The sequence below is a fragment of the Protopterus annectens genome, chromosome 17.part0, assembly GCF_019279795.1.
Source record: "Protopterus annectens isolate FY-2018-M chromosome 17.part0, PAN1.0, whole genome shotgun sequence".
Classification (NCBI taxonomy): domain Eukaryota; kingdom Metazoa; phylum Chordata; order Ceratodontiformes; family Protopteridae; genus Protopterus; species Protopterus annectens.
In genome coordinates this window covers 125552133-125577392 of record NC_056751.1, presented here as the reverse complement: position 1 = coordinate 125577392, position 25260 = coordinate 125552133, and the positions used below count along the sequence as shown (strand labels likewise).

Here is a 25260-nt window from a genome sequence, read left to right as displayed (position 1 = left end):
TTGGATTGTAATGTGCACATTTGAACAAGTATCAACTTGAATTACACAGTACAGGTGTGTATATCTATTCACACAATATGTATACAATACATTACCAGCTACATTTAGTACATGTGATATCTAGAGCAGGCAGAAAGGAGATCCATCAAGTTAAAAGGAACATTACCTGGATAAAGGATTTTTCCACTTTCCTCACCATCCGAGTAGATGTTCAGTGTTTTGTCATCATCCACCCAGAAGTAAGTGCTCCTCATAATGTCATATTCCGTAACCGCTGGTGAACCAGAAACAGATAAAAGGGGTTGTTTCTTCCCAGTTCCTATATCCAGTAGTAACAGATGACCGGCTTCTGCCACCAACAGCAACGTAGAGTTATCTAAAATTTTAATTAAAAATTTAGATACTTGTTCTATAGACCAACTGATTAGCAAGTTTAAGATATGGATCTTACCTAATGCTGTGTAGTCCGTCTCAAGATTAGAACCATTTGCACAACTACAAAAAAGTGAGTCATTCATGTTTGCACATAGCAGGCCACAAGTTCCATTTGCAAAGCACTCATCTACAGCAGAGGGGAAGAATAGAAAGTTAAATTTATTTTCTGAAAAATGAACCATAGACTAATCTGCCCTACCTTCCAAAACTTAAACCTCAATAGGTCAAAACATGCAGAATACAGCAAAATACATACTTGTTAAAATGCAGTTCACCACATTTGAATTCCATGAACATTTAGTACGACAGGATGAACTTTGAGTGTTCTGCTAGACATACTTGCAGAAAGCTCATTTATAAGCTCCATGCCCAAGCATATTAAAGGTAGATGTGATCAGCTACATCAAAATCAACACTAATTATATGGTAAATTAAAGACAAGGACACCAGTATGCATGCAGGTTTCACTTCCATTTTCCAAAAGCATTTCAATGACCAACTTACAACAGCTTAACTAATCCTGATTTTGTAGTACAAAGATTTAGATCCAACAGCGAAGAGGCTGTGTACTTAAGTTTAGTCTGTTACTGAAGTACTAGAAAGGACTAAGGACAGTAATCTGCACATTGTCTCCTTAACAGTGGCCCCATGTTTTACTAAAACAGTTGCTGTGTTACCTAGAATAGTTATCGGAAGTCCATTTAACTACAAAGCATGAACTGCATTCTGCAGAGACCATTTTGCTTCAAAAACTAGAGCCACTGTTCAAAGCTATATTTGTAGCTTAACACAAACTGAAAGTGAAGCATTAAAACAGGCTACAATTTGAAAAATGTAAAGTGGTACCCTCCACCCACTCTGGAGGCCCCTGCCATATAATTACATATTTAATAAACATTGAGCCCTACACTTCTGGTTTCATTTTACTAAAGCAGTTTTTCATATGGAAGAGCATACATTACATTAAAGCTCAGTGGTAACACTGCAGGGCCTCATCTATTCCTTTCTGGCTTGAAAATTTGCAACTCTCAATGCAGGATGCAAAACCACAAAGATAAGCAGACGCGATTTGGCTGCCTCCAATGGTCATCTCATAAGTGATTAAACTAAAATGTTCAGATGAAAGAACTGCAGCAGTATCATGAAATCAACCTGCCATGTACCAAGGAAGCAAAGGGGGGGGAACATTCAGTGGGATTAAATTCTGCTTCCCCCAATTATATAAAAATCCAACAAAAATCCATATTGGGAGTAATAAAATAGGTTAGCAGCTTTAGTCTAGCACTAACCCATTTTTAGCCCAAGAACAAGCAGAGAGATCAAACTGTTCCAAGGGATCAGAAAAACTAGTTTTATATGCTCCTTGGAAGAGTTTGCTGGTCTCTACTTGTTGGTTTGGTGTTAAGGTGTTGTGGACAATTCCATTTATAACCCAATTTTGGGTGCCTCGTGGCTTTTAGTCACTACAGTCCATAGCTCTCCATGGAGTGCTTACTTGCATGTTCATTTTTAAAGGACATCTTTGTATACAAGAAACATAGGTGGGGCTATGATTGGTTGTGAGCATTGAATATTTAGTCACCAGTAGTCATCTGAAGCTTTACAGTCAAACTGGATGTAACCGACAGATGTTGTGGTTATAGATTCATTTAACAGCTGTATAAACAGTGGAGAGGCTGTAATTGAACATGACTACAGGTGGCCATTTTTTGAATGGAATGAGGCAAGACTTGCTGTGTATGTTTGACCACTGCAGCCATTTAGTCTTGTCCCAGTCTAAAAGTGATGTGCACAGACATGCTTTAGGGACAGGGGTAAGGAAGCTTACTGTGCATGTATGATAGCAGAAGTTACTGGTTATTTTTCCACTTTCATCCCAATCGAGCGACACTCCTGGAGGAGGTGGGCAATGTTTTCATATGGGCATACTCATCTTTCAGTTTGGGAGTTACTTTGCCTTCTTGGAACATTAAGCTTTGGATATTTCATTTAAAAAAAATTCCCTGCTAAAGATGTTGAATGGATGCAGGAAAAAAAATGAAAAAGTAGGAAAAGTGTGATCTTGTTCTATTGTACAGGGAGAGCAGCATCAGTTTACAGTTTTCTTAAATATTCATTTGTAGTTCTTGGGGATGGTAGTTGCCTTTATGGACTGCAGCCTAAATTGCATTACTACTGCCAGTTTCCAACAGCTATGCAGCTGCTGGCACTAAGGGGGGGGGGGTTCTCATTCCACCTTTGATGTACTGTTAGAGTTAAGTGGAGGTCCAGCATATACCTTTTGTTCTTCTGGAGACATGGCACCCCACTGCCATCAATATGCTTAGTATTTTACCATCTCAATTTTAGCTCAGAGCTGTAGAACCTTTGATCCTGAAGTCAATAGTGACATTTACAAATTCATGATAATCAACAGGTAGCTGCAAAGTAGAGGGGCGATCCACCAAGATTACTGATTTAGTACATCTGCTCCATCAGGTGAAATCCCTCTGAATTTTGTTATACTTGAGGGTGCACACAATTCAAAAGCAAGAGACAAACCTTCACCACAATAAGCTATTGATAGTTTGCAATTTACATCAAAATACAGCTCTCTGAATCTGCATGTTATGCTACAGCTACTTCACTACCACTCAGGCTCAGTACTCAGAAAAAGGGCAAAATGCATATTAGCTGTACAGCTTCCTTCCTGTGTAGCAACATTAAGCAATACTGATAACTGCAATAGCAGCTCTGGAAGTAACATGAATTAGTAATATTTTTGCACATTAATGCAATGCACTACTCTATCCTCTAGTTATAAAAAGCAATTTTGTGCATACTTGTGCTGTCAGTAGTAACCACATTAACAGAAGTATATAAAATATTGAAATACTGAATGTTAAACAGGTTAATATTTTCAGAAGCCATCTTTACGGGGAATATGGCATGACTAGTAAATATCACAAACAAAGCAGCAAAGGCACTAAAACCAAACCAATAACCAGAAAAACGATCGTGCCCAAAAGACCAAGTAGTCGCTGTAGATGTCTCCACAAAAGATTTATTAAAATTCCACAAACGTTAAAAATATATCAACGCTCTTGTAACTTCAGTACACACAACGCGTTTTCGTCCTCACACTCAGGACTTCATCAGATAAGTGTCATTACATCTCATATACATTTATATAATTTTATTAAGTGGACAAACATTAAAATCCAATAAAACCACATCAATTAATTCAAAATGACTAATCAGAAGCATCCTACTAAATATTAATGCCTGTTTCAGGAAGTATCACAGTATGTAAAATTTTACTTTTTGTAACTCTTCGTCTTATAGTGAAGTGATTTTTGAAACACCATCATATAATCCAAACATTGGTGTTTAAAATAAATACATAAATAAATACTGTATGTATAAAATTGATAAATTATAAAAATTTAATTTCATATTAAAAGTTTGTTAAAAATATGCTTAAAAAACAGTGTATACAAAAAATTGTGTGAGTGCCCTCTAATGGGTAACTGAGGTAATATTTTTGAATGAAAATTTTTTTATATCTTCAAAGCCCTCAATTTTAACAATGAGGAAATTGATAGTGTGTCATTTAACCCAGGTTTGTTTCCAGCCTCTAGGTTAATCTGCCACCATAGCTCCTTACTCTCCAAAATCTCTTCCCAAGGTCACCCTCTGATGTCCGGTCTTATTTGTTCTAGCACAAAAAATTCATATTTGTATTCTTTGCAGGTCTGAGAGTGTCTAAATAGTGCATTAGTTGGTTTTCCCTTTCCAATCTCATAAAAATGTTCATACATTCTCCTTCTGAGACCCCTCTCAGTTTTACCAACATAGAAACTTTTTTTTTTTTTTTTTTTTTACACACATTACCAGATATACCACTCCCTTGCTTTCACAGTTATAAGACCCCTTGCTTCTTAACATTCTTTTCCTAATTTGTAAATAAACTTCACATTTATTACTAATAAAGGGACATTTGTTGGCATCTCCCACACTTATATGTACCCAATTTACCTTTGTTCATTCCCTTAGTGTTATTGACTCCTTTTTCTAAAATATTCTTAATGTTCCAAGAGTTCCTAAACACCAATTTTGGGTACATTCCACCTATTTCCTCTATATCTGTTAGTAAGGAAAATTTATTCCATTCATTTATTAGAGTCCGTTTTATATTATTAACTCCATTATACTCTACCACTAGACCCCTTAAAAATGGGTTCTGACCCACCATAGGTGTTGTTACTTGGTTATTTTTTTACACTCCTATCCCAAGAATGGGCTTATCTTTGTGGTCTACCCTTCTCTACTTCGTTTCTTAGACGCGTTATAAAGTCCTTAGGATACCCACTTTCCAAAAACATAATTTCAAGTTTTTCACACTCCTTTACAAAGTCACTTTCACAGCTAGTCATTTTTGACCCTTACAAATTGACCTTTAACAATGTTGGTTTTACTATGTAGGGGGTGGGCACTACTATAATATAGGAAAGAATTCACATGTGTCTTTCCTATATATCCTACTTTCAAATCTTCCTTCTTGTCTATATATTTCAACATCCAGGTACCCAAGAAACTCTGTGTTGACTATGTAAATTTTAAAAAAGTTGTGGTTTGACCCAAATATTCTAAAAATTCATAGAACTTATCAAGACCACCTGTCCATATAAACACTATCATCCAGGTACCTGTGGTACATTGACCAATATGTATTGAAACTAGAATTTATAACAAACTTTTCTTCCCACTTAGCCAGCACAATGTTTGAATAAGTAGGTGCACATATTGCCCCCATAGAAACACCTGATTTTTGGTGATAATATTCACCATCAAAAGTAATAAAATTGTATCTGAGGACTGTGTCCATTAGGATACTAGCAACCTTGTCTTCGTGACTCAAATTAGTATCTTCAAATACACTTTCCTCAAATAAATCCATTCCCTCATTGTGGGGTATACTTCCAAATAAGTCTACTATATCAACTGTAATGAACAAAGCATCTTCATTATATAACTCAAGTTTTAACTCTCCCAAGAATTCCCAGGAGTCTTTATAGTTTTCTTATTAACCCATATATGCTTAGTTTTAGCAACAAATTTGGCCAGAGGGACTGTCTTTGAACCCTCCGCCGCAACAATGGGTCTAAGTGGGGGGTTTTCAATACTTTTGTGGATTTTCGTGATACCAAACACTGTGGCCATTCTTGGTCTAGTCACCTCCAGAAAATTAAAAGTTTTGTTATCAATCACTTCTTCGTTTAATAAATCCTGGAGAATAATGTCTATCTTTTTGTATGCCATATTGACTTCGTTTTTGGAGACCACTGAGTATTTGTTTTCTTCCCTAAGAATGGAATTCATTTTCCCTTCATATTCCATCCTTTCCATAATTACTATACCCCCTCCCTTATCCGGTTTCATCATCCTCACAGTGTCGTTGTTACTCAGTTCCTTGAGTGTTAAATATTCTTTTTCACTCAGGTTAAATTTAGATTTATATTTAACTCCTCCTTTTTGCTTCCTTACTTCATTTATTAACACTCTCAAAGTTCCCGAGTTGGGGTATAAGGGGTGGGTTTGTAAGTAGATAATTCATTTTCCACTCCATTTTCTTTCCTAAAACCCATCCTAGTCCCTAAAACTTCCAAATTGATCTTTCTCATGAAAAGCTTAATGTCCATTATAGTTCGTGTTGAATCCCCTTTGTGCATAGGGATATATTTTAGTCCTTTACTAAGCAAAGTGAAATAATCCGTGTTCAAAACCAAGTTACTAAAATTGTATATAGTAAAACCTTGAAATTTTATTTTGTTCCACTATAATGTGATCATGTGGGATCCTGTCCACCTATTTGGGGTCTGGGGGTATTATTCAGTAAAATCTCCCCCTCCCCCTTCTCCCCCCCTCATTTGAAAATTTCCTTTTGTTTTGAGCTTTGAACTCAGGGAACTCATTCACCTAAAGGGGGGAATTCCACATCATATGAGTTATCATACCACTCTTCTTCCTTATTTTCCTGAAATTTCCTATTACTATAAAAATTCATTCTTTTGTTAAGGGGTCGTGTTTCCTTATAATATTGGGGTGGTTTAGGGTAGCTAATATTGTTTTCATATTCATTCATATCCCTTCTAAGTTTACCCATTTTTCGTTGAATAATCCCTTCACTTTTCTCATCTGTGTCCTTCCTTAATTCAAAATATTTGTCCCTCTTCCCTTATCCTACAGAATAAATCCGCCTTAATGTGTGCATCAAGTTCCTCTATTTCTTTACTTAAAATAGTCTGCTTGTTTTTATTGTCATGTATAATCAGCTTAATGATTTCCAAGCCACAGTTGTTAAACACTTTAAACTGTCATAAAACTGTGTACCTATTTGCACATTGTTTGGGTATTTATAAACCCTTAAACCTTTTGGGACTATTTCCCTTCTTAAGCACTCAAGATAGGCATTTTCTATACTCAAAATCCTATGTTTGTGCAACATCTTACTTAATTTACCAATTTTAACTGAGTAAGAATCACCATTTCCTAAATCAGCATTCTGTTGTCAGTTTTAAATTTAATATTAAAGTCCTTATTGAGCCATTCTTCCATTGTTAGTGAAAATTAACAGTACCTTTGGGTGCTGACATATCAAAACGAGTCTTAGGTCTAGCTCCCATTTCTACCCATGACTAGTAAATATGGTGCAGAAGTGGATTAAGCAGGACTTTCTGAAATCAGACCAAATAGCAATTTTTCCATAAATACCTGGTCTACAGAAGCTGGTTTGAAGAGCATTTGTTCTTCCAGAACGAAAATTAGTTCCCAGGAAACAGTAGGGTCTTACAAATGGGTGAAGGCTCTGCACAGTTAGAAGCTCAAGGCATTGTTCAGATATCTGATGGTAACTGGAAATGGCAGTCAACTGCTCTTAGAGCAATGCTCTAGCTACTCCACCAAATTGTAAAATATTCAGACATGAAATTAAAGATCAAACCCTTCACTAGCTGCCCAGAGACTTCCATTTACACAAAAGACTGCTTCTGTAATGCCAACAGGATGCAGACTACATTCTTTGAAAGGGTAGCATGTCTGGTGCTTAAAACTTAACTGCAGTTTTTCCATTATGAAGATCTAGATGACGTTGACCAGAGGTGAGAAAAATCCAGCTTCAGATACAGGAGGACATTCCCAAATGCAGCCTTAACAGAAGGTAACCAAACCTGTGTAGGCCAGTATGGAGCAATGGGGGATCATTTGAGGTTTGAAAGTTAAACTCCTTTTGTGAATGCTTTGGAGTTAGAGGAAAGATGCAAGGCAAAAGACAGAGTAACAGATCATCCATGGTGGATTGCCTCGTGAGGCAACTAGGAACACATTCTGCACCGTCAGGAAAGGCTAATGAGTCATAGTAAGCTCTACCTCCAGTGATAGCCACTGAATTAAGGGACTGAGGCAGCAGAATGGACCTGCTGGGCCTGTCTAGTAGTCAGCTGGGCTTCAGAATGTTGCTACTAGGTCACCTAAATCCACCACCCACTGCCATGCTCTTATGGCCTTTCTGCATAAGGAAAAAAATCTGGTTCCTTGCAGTTCTATATACCAGACTAAATTGTCCACTTGTACAGCTATTGCACCCGAGGACCACAGATACTGAAACTTACATTAGTTCTGCCCTCATTTCTTGGATAATGAAGTGAAGGCTGGCCTTAGATTAAAAGATCTCTGGACCACCTGTCCTTTGAAATGCTGACCCCCATATCCTGGAGAAGCATCCATTACCAGTGTGAATAAAGGTCTTCCTTTAGAAACGTGGAAGACAACTATCCGTTCAAATTCTTGTAGGACCATGCTAGATGAATGGCTTGTCTGCCGAGACTACTGAATGGACACTCAGTGGACTATTAGCGTTAAATCAAGCATAGTGTACCACTGAAACTGCCAGCCAAGAGGCCCAAGACTTGTACTAATGGGGTTTTCATGCTGGCAAAGTTTAATAGGGGGTCCTAACATGACCATGCCAAGATGGCATCAAAAAGGTGATTTGAGTGTAGCACAGAATTTTGGTAGTTCATGTAAATGCCCAAGGATAGGCAGAGCTGTCTCCAGCTTCTATGAAGGACTGTTGGCAGTAAGCACCCAGTCTAGGTATGGGAACACCTTGATCCCCTTTATCGGTTAGCTGTGATTACTACCTTGCACTCTGAACACAGGGGCTGTGAAGATAACTCAAGGGCATGGCTGTGAATGGAACTGGCTGCTAAACTTCCCAGACTGATTGGTGGGGAGGAGTTGCATCTAATCATTTGCTTTGAGATGGGGCAAAACTTTGGATACCATAACTATTCTATAACAAATTTAGACCCAACCAGAGCTCCAGTAGTACCTAGAGGTCCTTTCTCCTTTGGGAAGTACAGCTGTGTAAAATCTTACAATAGATATCCTCTTCACTGTTGCAGTATTCTTCCTACGGAATCTCCTGCTTAGGATAAGCCAAATTCTGGCCAGTATACCACAGCCTTTACATAATGCACCATATGTCACATGTATGGTCCTAGTATAGGACGCAAGGCATAAGGGGACATGGACAAAGTTACCCAGAACTAAACTGCCTAAGTGGTGAATAGTCTTCATTGGAGAAGTTATGCACATCCACAGGGAGATAATGCAGATGGAAAAGGGAGAACCTTTGCCTGGGAGGGTAACCAGAGCAAAGCTCTAAAATAAAAAGGGGATGGAGGAAGGGACCAAATACTGCAACAGTGAAGGACATTACTGTTCTGGTAAGATTTTACATAACTGTACTATGGCCTCTATCACTGCTGTATTCAGCTTGAGGAAAGTACAAAAGCTCAAAGAAGCAATGAGGTGGAAGAACGAGAAGAGCCATAGAAACCATGTCCAACTTATGCTTAGTAAAGATATAAACTGAAGACCAAGTAGCAACTTAAACATAATGTGTCCAACCCTTAAAGCATCACAGGAGAACCCTAGTGGAATGAGCTCTAACTGAAGTAGACAGACTTGCCAAAAACAAAAGGACACTGCTTGGATATCCAAAAGATGGCTTGCTTACAAGCAGCCAAACCTAATACCCTGGGATGAAAAACTAAAAGCTGGTCAGACTTGTGAATGGATTTCATTTTATCCAAATACCTGAGCTTTCTGTGGAAATCCAAGGTATGCAGGACCCTCTCACTATCAGACTAAGGAGGGGGGGGGGGAGTTGTACTGTGAGGACAATTCAACCTCTGGTATAAAAGGATTAGCATGGAGTCTGGAAAACAGAAGGAATGGCCCTAAGGGCATGAAGCTCAAACCATCTGAGCAGATGTAAAAGTAGTGTCTCATCCAGGTACAGTGTTGAAAAGCTGCAACTGCAGGCTCAAAGAGCTTGAGTAAATTTTTCAAAAACAAGTCCCCATAGAGGGGGATTAGGCTTCCTTGGGGGCCTAATATGTAGGATACTTTTAAGCAACTGTCAAAAACAGGAAGGCAAAGGAGGATTCAAGGGCAGATAGGCAGAAACAGCCAACAAATGGGCCAAGCCAGTTTGGAGCAACTCAACTAGGAAAGAACCAGAGAAACCCCCAATGAAAGAAGGTCCTGGCTATGAGCATGGCACCAGACAATCTTTTCCATTTGGACAAGAATTTCTAGTTGCAGGCTTTTTTGCCTCCAGTAAAATCATGAGCAGGTCTTCAGAGTCAGGGTTTTGATCCTTTTTAGCACCCATCACTACTTTAAGACTAAAGTGAGGATTGATGAGACCCCCTGACTGGCGTGAAGAGATCCAACTGGAGGCAACTTGTGGTGATTGGTCCCACCCCATGTTTGAAGAGAACAGTTCTTAAGGAACCAAAATCTGAAAGGGCAGGCCTGGGTTGAGGGCAAGTTGCTCAATCCACCACACAAATTCCCACTTGAGACGAGGAGAGGCACTGGCAATGCTGAAGCCAAACTGACAAAGTACCACTGAAGTCTCTGCATATGCAGTCTGGCAAGAGGGAGCATTGGAATAGAAAAGGCTATGAATAATCCTAGGGCCTGAAAAACTCCCTGGCTGGAATGGCAGGCAAAGGAAGACTGAAGTGTCAAAGAAAAACCTTTGGAGCTGAAGAGGCCACTGTCTGAATACTGCAGCCCAGATGAACATGATCCTGACAGTCAGGGCAGACCCCAGAGCCTGTAACAGGCAACTGGGAGAAGGTGCCTGAAGTCACCCAAGAAAAATCTGAATGCATTGGAGCCTGAAAAAAAGCAATCACAGGAGCTAGACATTTTGTGAATACCCTTGGAGCAGTAGATAGTCCAAAGGGCAAAGCAGAAGACTGAAATGAAAAAAAATTCAAGAGTGTGAATAGAGTATAAAGGCAAGCATCCTTCAGATCCAAGGACCAGTAAAGCCCAGGGCAACCACAGAAGAAATGAGGTTTGAAGAGAGCATCAAAATAACTTGAGAAAGGTGTTGAGCAAGAAGAGATCCAGAATAGGCCTCTAAGGGCTCTCCTTTCAAGGAGCCAGGAACATTCTGGAGTAGAACCTTTCCTACTTGGGAAGGAGGAACAGGCTGCAAAGAACCTTGGTCCACCAGGGACCCAAAAACTTCCAAGTGATGAATTTGCTCTTGAAGAATCCCTGAAAAAGGGAGACTTCCACATCATGAAGCAAGCCTGACAGATTGACAGAAGAATCGGAGGTGAGGAGTTGCCAGTTTGGAAGACAGATGGAGAGCTGAAAGGACAAGGGAACCTGGCTGAGGTGCAAACTTCCAGAGGCAGGCTTGTCAGATAAAGGAGGCTTCTGGGCCAGAGGTCAGACAAGACTTGGCTCACCTATGGCACTTCATGCTTTTGCAGGCAGCCTCAAGCTACCAAACAAAAGCAGACCTAGTAGAAATTTCCTCTGAAAATTAGGGATGAGGGACATGTTTAGAGAAAGCCTTGCAGGACCTTAAGAATATCAGCAGCAATACCAATTATCCAAAGGGGCATCCAGCAAATTTGTCTTAATGTTTTCATGTAATGTCTAGACATAACATTACATGGGAGACTGCACTTGAGTGGCAAGCCACCCGAGGTAGAACCCAAAACAGAAAGAGCAGAGGTCAGAAAGATGCATGTGCAAATAAGGCCAGTGCACATTTGATGTAGAGGTCAGGTTAACGGCCCTAAAGGCAAAGGTGTCAGTCTAGTCCTTCCCAATCCCGTCTCCAAAACACATCTCAGGAGAGACTGGGCTAATGGATTCCTCTTCAGAGCCACAAGCCAAGGAAGACATCTGAGAAGTTAGAGACCCCTCAGACTCAAACTCCTCAGAGGGATCTGGTTCCCTAGGCCTTTTAGAAGGGGTAGCAGTCCAGAGTAGCATGGCAGAAACCCCTTGGGGAGGCTTTAGGGCCATTAAGGCATTAAACAGGCCCACCAATTAAACTCCTGCCATTCTGAGGGTCCTTAGGACAAGAAAAGTTTGATCTTCGCTTTTTCTTGATAGGAATGCCAACCATGACAGGTTCTGAGCCCTTATGAGATAATCTGGGATGCCTTTACAGGCCTCAGAGATAACCAACTGTGGTTACCTCATCAGGAACAGACAACCGCAAAGTCTCACTGGACATAAGGAAGGTCCATGCTGGCCTCTGATGGGTTTTTGCAGCAGTAGAATCAGATGTTGACAGGATGGCCTATAGAGCTATCACCTGCTTCTTCAGGAAAGTCTGGTGGAGGCTGGACAGCAAGAGATTCTGGCCAAAGTTTATTTACCTTCTTGCTTAATAGCAGTAGCTCAGGGTTAACAGATTCTGCCATGCTACTCTGGGCCAACAGTTCAAGCTGCTGGTTCGAGATAATGGCCAAGGGAAGTCAGCTGGCTCCCAAGTCTTGGGCACAAACCTTACAAATACTACAGGAAGCATGGCTGGACAATTCTTATGGGAAATCTACCTCCCACAGATTTTCCCTTCTTGGATGACCAACCCCAGGCAAAAAAAACAGTGCACTTATCTGATAGCTAGGCATCAGCACAAAGGGTGCTCAGACTTCAAAGTTCTGGGTAACAGTCTTGTCACCTTCATGTTACAAGTCCTGTACAGGGAGCATGTGTGTGACATACAGCATATAAAAAGATCTAAAGGCTTGGTATACTGGCCAGATAGGCTACCCTAGGCATGAGATCCCCAAGGTAAATACTGCAAGTGATGCAGAACAAATATATTTCTGATCCCCCACCCAGTCTGGTGAAACCTAGGATCATGGGAAATAACTAGGCTAATGGCCCTAGGACCTTAAAGCCTAACCAAGGTCTTACCCTTATTGATCAGCACCTATTGCCCCTGTCCAAGAGGGGCACAGGTGGAACACCGGGGGTGACTATATATTCACTCATCCAATTGTCCAGACTGGATTTGAAGAGGGCAAAAGAGGTACTGACAAAAACTGAGTCTGTTCAAGGTATGGTAACGTCCGAGACAAATCTGTCCCTCCAGCAGGACTAATGTCACATACCAGGTTCTGGTCATCCTGGATGACTGTAGAAGGCTCCCGCAGGACAGACTTGTGGAACAAGGTTGCAGCTACTTCTGAAGTGTTTTTGAAAAATGGTAATGCTATCATCTCACCCAGTGGTTGTGTGATTTTGACACCCATGCAGGTAGGAATAAAGAATCCTGCAACTGCTTCCAGAGATGGTCTGACCTTCAGAGATACTGATTTGGCATTCCTGAAAAAAGTAAGTCTCTTGCTCTGCAGAAGTTTGACCACATGTCCATTACAGGGGCTACAATTGCCCGTCAATGGAGGAAGTCTGTTCTGGTATTTCCTGAACTATGGAGAATAGTCCATTTTCATCAGGGTGTCATGCCAGACTGTCACATGTTTTCAGTCCATTTCTGAAGTATGATTTCCTTTTTCCTGTCTGAAGACTGGGGACTTGTGCAGAAACCACTGCTCTTTTTGACCTGCTCTGCAATTGGCGCTACTTTGGCTTCTGCTCTTATGTCCTCATTTCATCCATCCCACAGTTTACAGCCTACCACCAAGTCTCAGGCACTTCACCTCTAGCTTCAACAGCTCTGCCTTTCTGTACCATATAGTTACTGGTCTCCACTACTTACTTTTCAACTTTTGGTATTCTGTCACTACACATGACACTGCCAGCTGGCTGCAGCCTTTGATTCTAGCTTCAACAACCCCTCCCAGATACTTGAATCTGGGAACCTGTCCCACTACTTTCCCCTTCCATCAGTTCTTGGCTTATTACAATTTCCTTTATTTGCCATCTGTACTGTTTCCCATGAGCCTTCAGTTTTGCATTCCATTCCCCTATCCCCTGCTCAAGTTCTTGTTCAGAGTCTGCGTGCAATGCTTCATCGGCATACAGCAACTGTTCATCTGCCCCCAACAACTGGTAGTCCATTAAAAGTATTAACAGCAATGGGCTCAGTGCTGAACCCTGATGTGTTCCCAGTGTGAGTAGGTGTACAAGGTCAGACACCATCCATACTAGAGTCATTCGGTCTTTGTACATAGCTTGCACCAATTCTACCAGTGTTTTGGTGACTAAGCCACCACAGGACTGCCCAAATAATCTTTCTTGGGAGCTTGTCATGTGCTTCCTCCAAGTTTATGAATGACCAGTTGGACTCCTTTCTGGCTTAAATGTCACTTGAAACAGATCAGCCTCACTGCATCCTGATCCGAATCTAAACTGCTCAGCTCCAATCTTATTTTCTACTATGAATATTCATAATCCTCTCCAGAACTTTCATGTAATGTGACAGGAGTTTGGTACCCGTGTACTGCCCACAGTTGTGAATATCCCCTTTGTTCCTTACACTGGCACTATGCTTACTTTCCATCTGGGATATGCTTCTTTATACTGAGAGCCATTTCTTCCCTCTCAAGCACCTTATCGGTTGGGACCTCAGAGTGTTTTCCTAGACTTCCATTTTCCTTAGTGCCGTTCTTACTTCTATAGTGGATTCTCTTGTCATAAGCTTGTCTGGGGCACTACAGCTCCTGTGGCGTTTCCTTCACTCAGAAGCTGCAGAAGTACTCCCTCCATTTGCCTTTGATGTCCTGTGGACTGGTTAGGTTGTTGCTGGCATCTGTTATGAAGGGTGTCCAATTACCTTTCCGTCTCGCAACCTGATTTTTCCAGATTCATATTCCAGAAGACTTTGATGTCTTGTCTTTGCTATTCCAACTCCTTTCTTAGCCTGTTAGCAAACCAGTATTTATACAAACCACCAAAAGCCACAAGATGAAAACCAGCTGTATTTAGCATTGTAAACCTTCAGTGAATGCTTTTGTCTCGAAAGACTTCAGAAAACAAGATGCAAACATACTATTTAACCAATAAAATCACATTTCCAATTAAAATGCTTTAGCTCAGATTTACCAAAATTACACAGATACGCAACTATTGCACTTTAATAAAACATTCCCAAAAGGCTTGAAGTTATAAGTAAACATTTCTTATTTTCTCAAAAAACATTTTATATTCTCATTTAATCCTGAAACTTCTAGTGCTGCGGTAGCATTGTCACCTCATAGCAAGACGTTGTCCCGTTCGATTCTCAGCTAGAACGTCTTGTGTGGAGGCATACGTGAATGGGGTGTGTCTTCGTTGAAGGTTGTGAGTCAGGGGCTGGTAACCCAGTACGTAAAAATCCACTACCAATCATTAGCGGACTGGAGTTCCGCTGTGGCGACCCCTAACCGGGAAAAGCCAAAAGACACAAACAAACCTGCATTTGGTTCAATTTGCCAGTCTCAATTGTTTCCAACGTTTCTATAACACCCCCCTCTTGTATCCATAGGCATTTGTACTATTATGGAAATAAATTTTATATTTCACACAATTCAAAGTATGTTCATATTTATACAAGGCATTAAAATCTTTAGTTTTAGTGGAATATAGATGTTTCATCCACTTTTCCAACATTCTTCTAGTTGTCATGCCAATATAAAATGCAGAACACCTAGAGCACATACTAACAACCCCTGCTGTTTTACATGTTTATATAAATATGTCAATGTTCAAATGTATATGAACTTCCACATATAAACTTGCATACTTTATATATTTCACATGTAAACACCTTCAGATTTGTATATGGAATTTCTATGTTAACACTGCAAGTAATTTTTAAAACTTTTACTATACAAAATTTGATCTTGAACCAATAGCTTTAAACAAATCTGGATTTCCTTCTAAAACATTTCAATTCCTCCGATTTCACTGCTATCAGACATATCTAAATTTAATGTTGCAATACAGCACTCTTAATTCTGTAGAAGTTATGATAGTACAGTATCAGTAACAATAGGAACCATCAGTACCAATAGGCAATACTCACTGTACTTGTACAAGTCTTCTAGTGTATATCTATTACTAATCTCTTCAGCTATCTTAAACTGACTTATTTATCCCCTTTGACTAATTTTATTTTACATTTGACCGGGATAGTCCGACTGGATGCATGTCCATTTTCAGTGGAGGCCCAGGGAAAAAAAGCTCCAAGGGTAAGCAGATACAGCATTACACAATACCAGCATTACATATTACAGACTATTTACAGAGATTAAGTAAGCAAGTTAAACAAGTTCCACAGGTTACAGTTAATCCTGAGCACAAGTCATGAATAAATTAATTTACACAGTAAACTGGTTAACAGATTTTTACACATTCTAGAGTTAGCCAGACTTGATACATTGACATAGCCAGTTAAGTGACAAATGTTGGAGTCTAGTTTTAAATTGACCTAAGGTGGAAAGTAAGGCAATATCAGCTGGAATGGAGTTCCAGGATCTACTTAGAGTTTGCAAAGAGAATCGCCAGCTGTGTTATTAATTTTGCTAGTCTGAATTAGTTTGGAGGATTGAAGCAGTCTAGGATTGTTATAGGGGGTAATATTTTTAAGTGCAGTATTGTCTGGATTAGAGAGGATTTTATAGGCCATAATCAGTTAGTTATACTGATTAGGCTGGGTAGTTCAAGCCACCCAAGCTGATTTAGATTGTTGCAATGAGGTGTCCTAAAAAGGCAGCCCAGTGGCAAACCTGGCAATGTGGTTGTAGCAAATTGAGTTTTGACAGTCTTGTTTAAATTCGAGAAGAGGGGATGCATACAGAAGGGTTGAAAGGAGAGCGAGCTATGGCAATTTTAGCTGGAGGGGTTAAGGAAGGCTTTTATTCTGTAAAGTGACCCTAGTTTTTTTTATTGATGGTTTTGATAGTTTGGTTAACATGTAGGTCAAATTTTAGATAGTCTATGATGTCACCTAATAGTTTTGTAGATGGAAACAAACTAATAAAAAAGACTGTTGCAATAGCAGCCAGAAAAGTTTAAGTATTTTAAAGTGCTTTTTCGTCAGCGTTAATAGCAGACTTCCTCAGAAATAATGAACTACAACAAAATATTTAAAAAGTTTCAAATTAGGTGCCAATTAGTACGTAAAATGCTGAACAACCTTCAATTTAAAGAGACATTCCCAATTTGTTTGGCATTATATTGGGAATGTATAATACCCAACACAAAGTTATTTAAAAATTGAATTCTAAAAACAGTAAATTAATTGATCAAGCATTGATGTGTAACTTATAAAATTAATATAAATTTATGAACAAAACCAATAAATGAATCAGCATAAAACTAAGATGAACTCAACTGTAAACATTATTAGTCAATGAACAATGTTAAAATGTAGTCAATAAAGGGTACAAGTTACCAGGGCTAAAATCCAAAAAAATCTCTTAAGACTGTTCAGTTTTGAACACAGGGCTAAAATCTAAAAAAGTCTCCTCTTAAGACTGTTCAGTTTTAATAAGCTTGAAATTGAACAAGAGTCATTAATTCCTGGATAACTATACGCATTTAGCCAAACTTGTCAAATTAACTCCGCCTCTTCCAACTTGAGGACCAGGTCCCCCTCTATCACAACTGACCTGATATATAACTAATTTAAATGTGTGATTATTAAAAACAGAAGTGTTTAGCTAAAGCAGTCAAGTTTGGACTTTTTCATAGCATAAAGGTGCTCATATATTCTATCCCCAAGTCTCCTTTCGGTCTTACCAATATAGAAAACCGGACATAATGTACATCTAAGCTAGATAAAGGTGGAATTACAGGTGGATTTATATTTTAATTTATAAAAGTACCACCATTTAACTCTAAACAAGTTGCTTCTTCCACGTATCTACAATAATTACAATTGACACTTCGACATGCCTGCATTACGAACTGCTAAGGATTTACTACAACACAGATTTTATATTCTTTCCTAAAGCGACTTTTGGTCTATCGCCTAATTTTTCAAAAATTGTGGGATACATTTTAAATAATTCCCAATTCTTATATCAAAAGATGTTACTTCCCGTACTAAATGTTGTAATAAAGAAAGTGGTATTTACTATTTCCTCTATTTCGTGTGTACTATTAAGATCAGTCACACGATCAGGGGCATCTGGGGGCGTGTTGTTACTAACTGGAAGTAGTGGTTGGTAAATATTCTGGCTTCTTTTATCCATAGTTTCCTGTATTAGGTTATCCAAGAGAACTTCAGGATAACCTTGTGATAGAAACATTTGAGGACAACACATTCATCAAAAAAATCAGTCCAAACTGACCATCCTGGCAGCTCTTACTAATTGGCCTTTGACAGACTTTTTCTGAGAAAAGGGGTGACAGCTAGTAAAATGTAAAGAGGTGTTTGAGTAGGTTTTCTTACTAAATATCCTTGCAGTATAACAATTGTACTCCTAATTCTTAAGAGTAAGTCAAGGTAGGCAATGCTGTCAGTCCCAAACGAATGTGTGAACTCTAGAAAATTAGTATTAAAATATTGTAAAATCGACTTACTTGTATCAACATTTGCATTAATCAAAATAAAAATATCAAGGAATCTAGTATAATACATGAACTTGTCAAGATGAAGATTGTTGGAAAATACAAATTCAGATTCCCAGTATGCCATGACTAAGTTGGCTATACTTCCACCACAAGGAGACCCCATTGCCACTCCCACTTTCTGTAAAAAAGTCATTATAGGACAATGTTAAGAAAGGATGAGGTCACTAAGCACAGATACAAGGTGAATATCCCTGTCGGGAGCGTTGTGTTTCTTTAAAGCAAAAGCAAGGGTCACCCATTCAAAGTGCAATGTTGTGTGGTATACTACTGTACAAGTCTCTCACATCTATAGTTAAAAAATTAAAGTGAGGGTTGTAAATAACAGATCTTATATTTTCAAGGAATGTCCATGAATCTTTACATATCTGGGCTTCCTTTACTACATATTTTCTGTAGTATACTATCCACTACCTTAGTGCAAGAATAAGTAGGAGACCCCCTGCTATCAACCAGTCTAAGTGGGGATTATCAATACACTTCTGTATTTTTGGAATCCCAAAAATGCATGGGTATCTTGGAAATTACGTAGTTAGATAACCATACACTTTTTGGTCGATTCTACTTTCAATGTACAACTCCTCACAGTCCTTAACTTATAAGCCCTATTGACTTCTGATCTTGAACTAGATTTGTGTGTCAGTAGTACTTCATCCATACGGGTCTGATAGTCAGCTGTACTAAATACAACCAACCCCCCTCCCTTATCTGGTTTACAAAACCTAAGGTTTTGAGATTTGAAAAAGTACTCAACTTCTGTCGTATTCAAATTGGACATTGTGTTTCGTAGTGCACTAGTGGTACTAGCGTGCCTAATGTCCAACTCACATTTTTCAAATAATTCCAGGGCTGGATGGAGTGGGGGATTTAAGTACTAGGTATGTGCAACTGTCCATATTCAATGAAGGTAGAATTGTTACCCATTATTAAAGTGAAGTTCAGTGTCAAATTTGGTAGTACTAAAATTGCAGTTTAAAATCAGATTACTGACATCCACATGTGATTATTTTGGTGTATGTAGTCGGTGTCAACCACATTATAATCAACTAAAAAAGATGGTAGGTCAGACGTGTCAACCTCCAAAAGGTCAAGATTGTCTTCAGTATTCTTGTCACAGGAAGGAACGTCACAGAAAGCCCTTAATGGCTCTTGTTTTGTTTGTTGTTCCTCCACTTCGTATTTGTTTGTGGCTGTTGGAAATTCCTTGTTTTTGGTCTTGCCCCCATATAGGGACGCTGCTGAAAATTTGTTTAAGGGAGTTTTGGTTGTGTTGACCACAACCTCTCACTCCATGGGGTCCCACTTATTTCACCCACATTTAAGTTGTCGAAAAAATTAGAATCATTACCTGGGCTGTGGTGACAAACCAGAACTGGTGGGACCACACGCTTGGGTTGGAGGACTGTGTTGACCACAACTGATTGCAGCACTAAGATTGGAATGAAGAATGCCCTTTTTCCATATCTGACCCAATGAGGGGGTTAGGGTAAGCTACCCCTCGTTTATAAGCAGTCTCTGGAGAGTTTATTTTACGAGACTAATTTTGACATATGTTCAATGCTGACAAAAGTGTGCATACTCAAATTTGTATCTGTTGAACTCCAAGTAGTTAATCATTTTGTCTAAGTCGGTGATGCAAAGAAAGTTCTTCTATCCACAAATCTGTTTGACTATTGGATCAATTAATTCCAGTCCCTGGCGGTCAAACAAATTAACCAAGTCAGTGTGGAACACTGAACCGGCCTCTAGGCCGGTTGGATATGGTGCAAGTCTTAAACCTTTTGGAACTATCTTCAAGAAAAGACATTCAGTAAAATAAGCAACTTCCAGTTGCAACTTCTTTAATTTAAGTAGACACGCGTCAAAGGTCTAATTTGGAACGAATACTGTTAGACCCACTGTAAAACAGTCACTAGGCACAGTGCTGTTGTTACTAGCACCAATACTAGCTACTTTAGAAAAGTTAAAACAGTTTAAGCCAGACAGGTAAACTTGCATTGAGGATGTTAGCTTCATTCCCAGTATTGTAGCGTAGTGTTGAAGGCTGCAAGGGCTTGTCCATGTTTACCCCATCATATAAAGAACAAATCACCTTCCCAGGAATATGATTGTCCATGCTAGTAGGTTGGCGGTCACCCACACCAACAGGCGATTGTTGCTCCCAAACTAATGCATTAGACTTAGTGATGGAAATAGTGGTTAATTGGGCCTTGTATTGGTAAGTCGATCTGGCATATGCTCTTACCAGACTGCTCCAGTTCAGTAGCAATCACTGCAGCAGTTGGCTCCGGTTCATTTAAATCCACCCCAGCAATATTAGAAACAGGGAGCTGAAAACCACCTGTAAGTGTGTTATCACTACGAGACCCATGAACTGGTGTTTCGTTCTGCTCACAACCCCTAGCGATAGTGCTGCACCTGTGATTGGAGTGCAGCTAACATTTCTCGAAAATCCCAGTGCTCAGCATCGATTTTATCCAGTCCAAGGAATAAGCTCTCCAGCTTATGGTTAATTAAGTCCAAACGACTGCCCATGACTGGATCTGAAGTATCCAATAAGTTCCCATCAAGAAAACTGTTTAAAAACTGCAGGTGTTTCATGTGGTTTAAAGGAGTCCATATCGCTGCTTGCACCCGTTGCCATAAGACAAACTGAGAAAAGGCAAACTAATAAAAATGAAAGACTGGTGCAATAGCAGCCAGAAAAGTTTAAGTATTTTAAAGCGCTTTTCCGTCAGCGTTAGACTTCCTCAGAAATAATGAACGAACTACAATGAAATATTTAAAGAGTTTCAAATTAGGTGCCAATTAGTACGTAAAATGCTGAACCTTCACAGACAATTTAAAGAGACATTCCCAATTTGGCATTATATTGGGAATGTATAATACCCAACATAAGTTATTTACAAATTGAATTCTAAAATACATTAAATTAATTGATCAAGCATTGATGTAACATTATAATACTTATAAAATTATTAATATAAATTTATGAACAAACAACCAATAAATGAATCATAAGCATAAAACCAAGATGAACACAACTGTAAACATTATTATAGTCCATGAACAATGTTAAATTAATACCAGAAGTGTGTTTAGCTAGAGCATTGTCATTATCTAGCTAGATGTACATTATGTCCAGTCTTCTATATTGGTAAAACTGAAAGGAGACTTAGGATAGAATATATGAGTACCTTTATGCTATGAAAAAGTCCAAACTTGACAATGCTCTAGCTAAACACACTTCTGTATTTAATAATCACACATTTAAATTCTTAGTTATAGATCAGGTCAGTTGTGATAGTAGAGGGGGACCTAGACCTCTCAAGTTGGAAGAGGCTGAGTTAATTTGGCAAGTTAGGCTAAATGTGTATAGTTATCCAGGAATTGATGACTTGTTCAATTTCAAGCTTATTAAAACTGAACAGTCTTAGATGATTTTTTTTAGATTTTAGCCCTGGTAACATGTACCCTTTATCGACTGCATTTAAAAATTGTTAGACTATAATCATGTTTACAGTTGAGTTCATCTTAGTTTTATGCTGATGATTCATTTATTGGTTATTTGTTCATAAAATTTATTAATAATTTTATAAGTATTATGTTACACATCAATGCTTGATCAATTTAATGTTTAGAATTCACTTTTTAAATAACTTATTTTGTGTTGTTAGGTATTATACATTCCCAATATAATGCCTAACGAATTGGGAATCTCTAAATTGTCTGTGAAGGTTGTTCAGTATTTTACGTACTAATTGGCACCCAATTTGAAACTTTAAATATTTCGCTGTAGTTCATTCATTATTTCTGAGGAAGTCAGCTATTAACACTGACGAAAAAGCGCTTTAAAATACTTGTTAAATAAACTTTTCTGGCTGCTATTGCACCAGTCTTTTTATTAGTTTTGTAGATGGGTCAGGGGAGATTATTGTGCCATCATTTGATTTTATGATAAAGGTTAAAGCGGTAGACCTACGTGTTGGCGAAAATAACAGCATTTTAGTTTTATTGGGATTTAGGATCAGAAGATGTTCAGAAAGCCAGTTTTCTATTGTATTAAAGGTGGTCTGGGTAGCTGACCATAACTCTACTGGAGATGTGGCTGAGAAAATCAGAGTAGAGTCATCAGCATATTGGATACAGCTGACTTTTGGGATGACCGTATAAAGGTCCTTAATGAAGATGGAGAACAGCAAGGGCCCTAGTATAGAGCCTTGTGGTACTCCAAGGGTGTTTGTTAGAAGGTTAGAGTTAGTTCTGCCAGAAGACAGCCTGCTGTCGACCATTCAGGTAGGATTGAAACCATTGGAGGGCTCCAGTATCTAGACAATGTTTGCAGGGTGTGGATTAAAAGTTGGTGATCAACCATATCGAATGCCTTGCAAAGATCCAAAAAGACGGCTGAGGATATATAATTGTTGCGATTATAGTTTATGGTGTTGGGAAAGGCTAGGAGGGCTGAAGTAGTGCTGCGATGAGGACGGAAGCCATGCTGAGCGTCTGCCATAAGGCAATTCTGGATTAGGTGGTGAATGACTTGTCTGAATACATTTTTCCAAAATCTTTGCAAGTGGAGAGAGTATAGCTATTGGCCTACAACTGGAAAATTCAGTAGAGCTGCCTCCTTTGTGAAGTGGGATTACATAGGATATTTTCCAGATGGTGGGAAATTTAGCTTCTACTATGGTTCGATTAGTATTGAGACGGGGTAAGCAGTAGCATCAGCTGATTTTTGTAGGTATTCTGCAGGGAGTTGATCAGCAGAAAGTGTAGTGGGTTTTAATTTTTTGATCAAGGTACAGATAAGTGAAGTGGTGGCTGGTTGGAAGCTGAACGAGTGTAGGTTTCTAGGGGTGCTACTTTCAGGACCAGGGGAGCTAGGAGGTAGTTGGCTAGCTAGGGCTTGAATTGTCTCAGTAAAGAATTGGTTAAAACCATCAGAAACATCTTCAGGGGTTTTTATCAATAGTAGCAGTAGGGATTGGGGTTTAAGTTTGTCCAGGATGTAGTAGATTTAAACATTCCCAAAGCTGGAGGGTTATTTTGATTTACTGTCTGTAAATTATAGTATTGTTTTTTTGTCTTTAAAATTGATTTTTTGGCTTTGTTCCTGGATTGCCTGTATTTGTGATATTGAGGGTCTTTAGAACGCCATAAAGCCCATGCTTTGTTTTCTAAGGGTAATTTTGAGTTTAGACTCTAGGAAAGCCATGGCGCAGTTTTTGCCTTGGTTCTCTTTGAACGAACAGATGCATGCAAATTAAGGATCTCAAGGAATTTCTTAAAGTATGCTACTGCTTCCTCTAAGGGGAGGTGTTTTAGAATAGACCAATTACACGAGTTTAGTTCTTGTTGGAATTTGGCAGGGTCAAAGTTTTTATTGTTTCTAACCTTTCTGATTAAGGGCTGTTGGGAATTAATGGTTTTGTGCTTACATACGAGAGGTGATCACTTATGCCATTAAGGAGGGTACCAGAGGTGTACAGTTGAAGATGTCAGAGTACTCAGTCAAGTATACTTTTTTGGTTGGGTTTACCTATCCTGGTAGGGGTGGATATGATTTGTGTAAATGCATGCAGGTTAATATGGGTGGTTGGAGATTGAAGAACAGGTGCCCCAGTCTGTGTTAGTCTCCAAGTAGTAGGGTTTCTTGGGGGTAGTGACATGATAGCCAGTGCAGGATATCTTCAAATGTAGATGTTTTGTTACCTGGGAGAATGTACATAGAGGATATTAATGCATTTATTTTTATTAAGTTGCAATTTGGTGGCAAGAGTTATTAATCTGAGGTGGTTGTATTACATCTATGGTGACATTCAACTCGGATTTAGAGTACAGCTACCCCCCCCCCCCCGCCTTCCTCGAAGCACGATCCAGCCTGTGTATGTTGTACCCAGGTGGTAACACTTCATTGTCTTTAGTGTTATGTTTTAACCAGGTTTCAGATAAACAGAGAATCTCAGGGGAGTGGACATCCAGAAGTGCATGCAATTCATGTACCTTGTTATTAATGCTTCCAATATTGAGATTGGAGACTAGGAGAGAGTTAGCTGGCCTATTAATTGTAGGTTTGCAGCTTAGATTGCAAGTAGAGGGGGTATGTGCATCTGAAGTGAGTGGGCCAGGGTTGGGGTGAATATCACCACCAAGTATTAGGTTGAGTCTATACTTTATGAACTTCAGGAATTTGTTTATTAGTTTGTGGTAGTGTTTGGATCTAGAGCTAATGTGCCTGGGGTTGAGATGTTGATACTGAACAAGATGTTGGATAGGATCTGGTACTGAAAGTATGGTTTAAGGTGGATTTACAGCTGGGGTGATAGTATGGCCTTTTGGGACCTGAAATCCCATGAGAAACTGGTTTTCATACACGGTAAGGAGGTATGGTGTGAACAAGAGGGGTATAGTAAAGAGTATATTATCTGTGATTCAGCTAGTGAGTTAAGGAACTGTTTTACCTGGTGATGCAACACCAGAAGATAGAGTGGTGAGGTAAAGGTACTGGAAGGGGGGGGTGGGAGAATGCCAGATGAAAGCTAATAGGTGCTATTAAAATGTAGGTAGTAGAATGGGGGTGGGTGGAATTATCCAAGATGAAAGCAGATAGGATCTAGAAAGTGGGGGAGTGGCTATAGTAGTATAAATTTAGAGGAATTGGGGCAGGGAGGGGAGCGAAGAGAGCCCGAGCATACAGAGGGTGAACGTAGTGGGGCTATTGCAGTTTACAAGGTTTTCTAAGGTGTCCTAAAGCTATAAGGCAAGTATTACAGCTCTTGATGCAAGTCAATTTACTTCAGTTACAGGGGAAGGAGGCAACCACTCAAGTAGAAACAAAGAGCCCTATGGCTGTCCAATATGGTGACCTGCTTAATTACAAAGCACTGTAAGTGAAAGCTTAAATGCTTTTTGTGTGCAACCTACTCT

The 25260-nt window shown here is 39.3% G+C and overlaps 1 protein-coding gene across 1 annotated transcript in view; it reads right to left on the bottom strand.

Moving 5' to 3' along the window:
- Positions 1-25260, bottom strand: part of LOC122791800 (low-density lipoprotein receptor-related protein 2-like) — a 1119352-nt gene that overhangs the window by 888079 nt on the left and 206013 nt on the right. The window contains exons 5-6 of the mRNA XM_044059752.1: positions 452-562; positions 167-376 (exon numbers count right to left, since the gene is read on the bottom strand). Of these exons, the coding sequence (XP_043915687.1) occupies positions 167-376; positions 452-562 (321 nt within the window). The remainder of the gene's footprint in view (positions 1-166; positions 377-451; positions 563-25260) is intronic.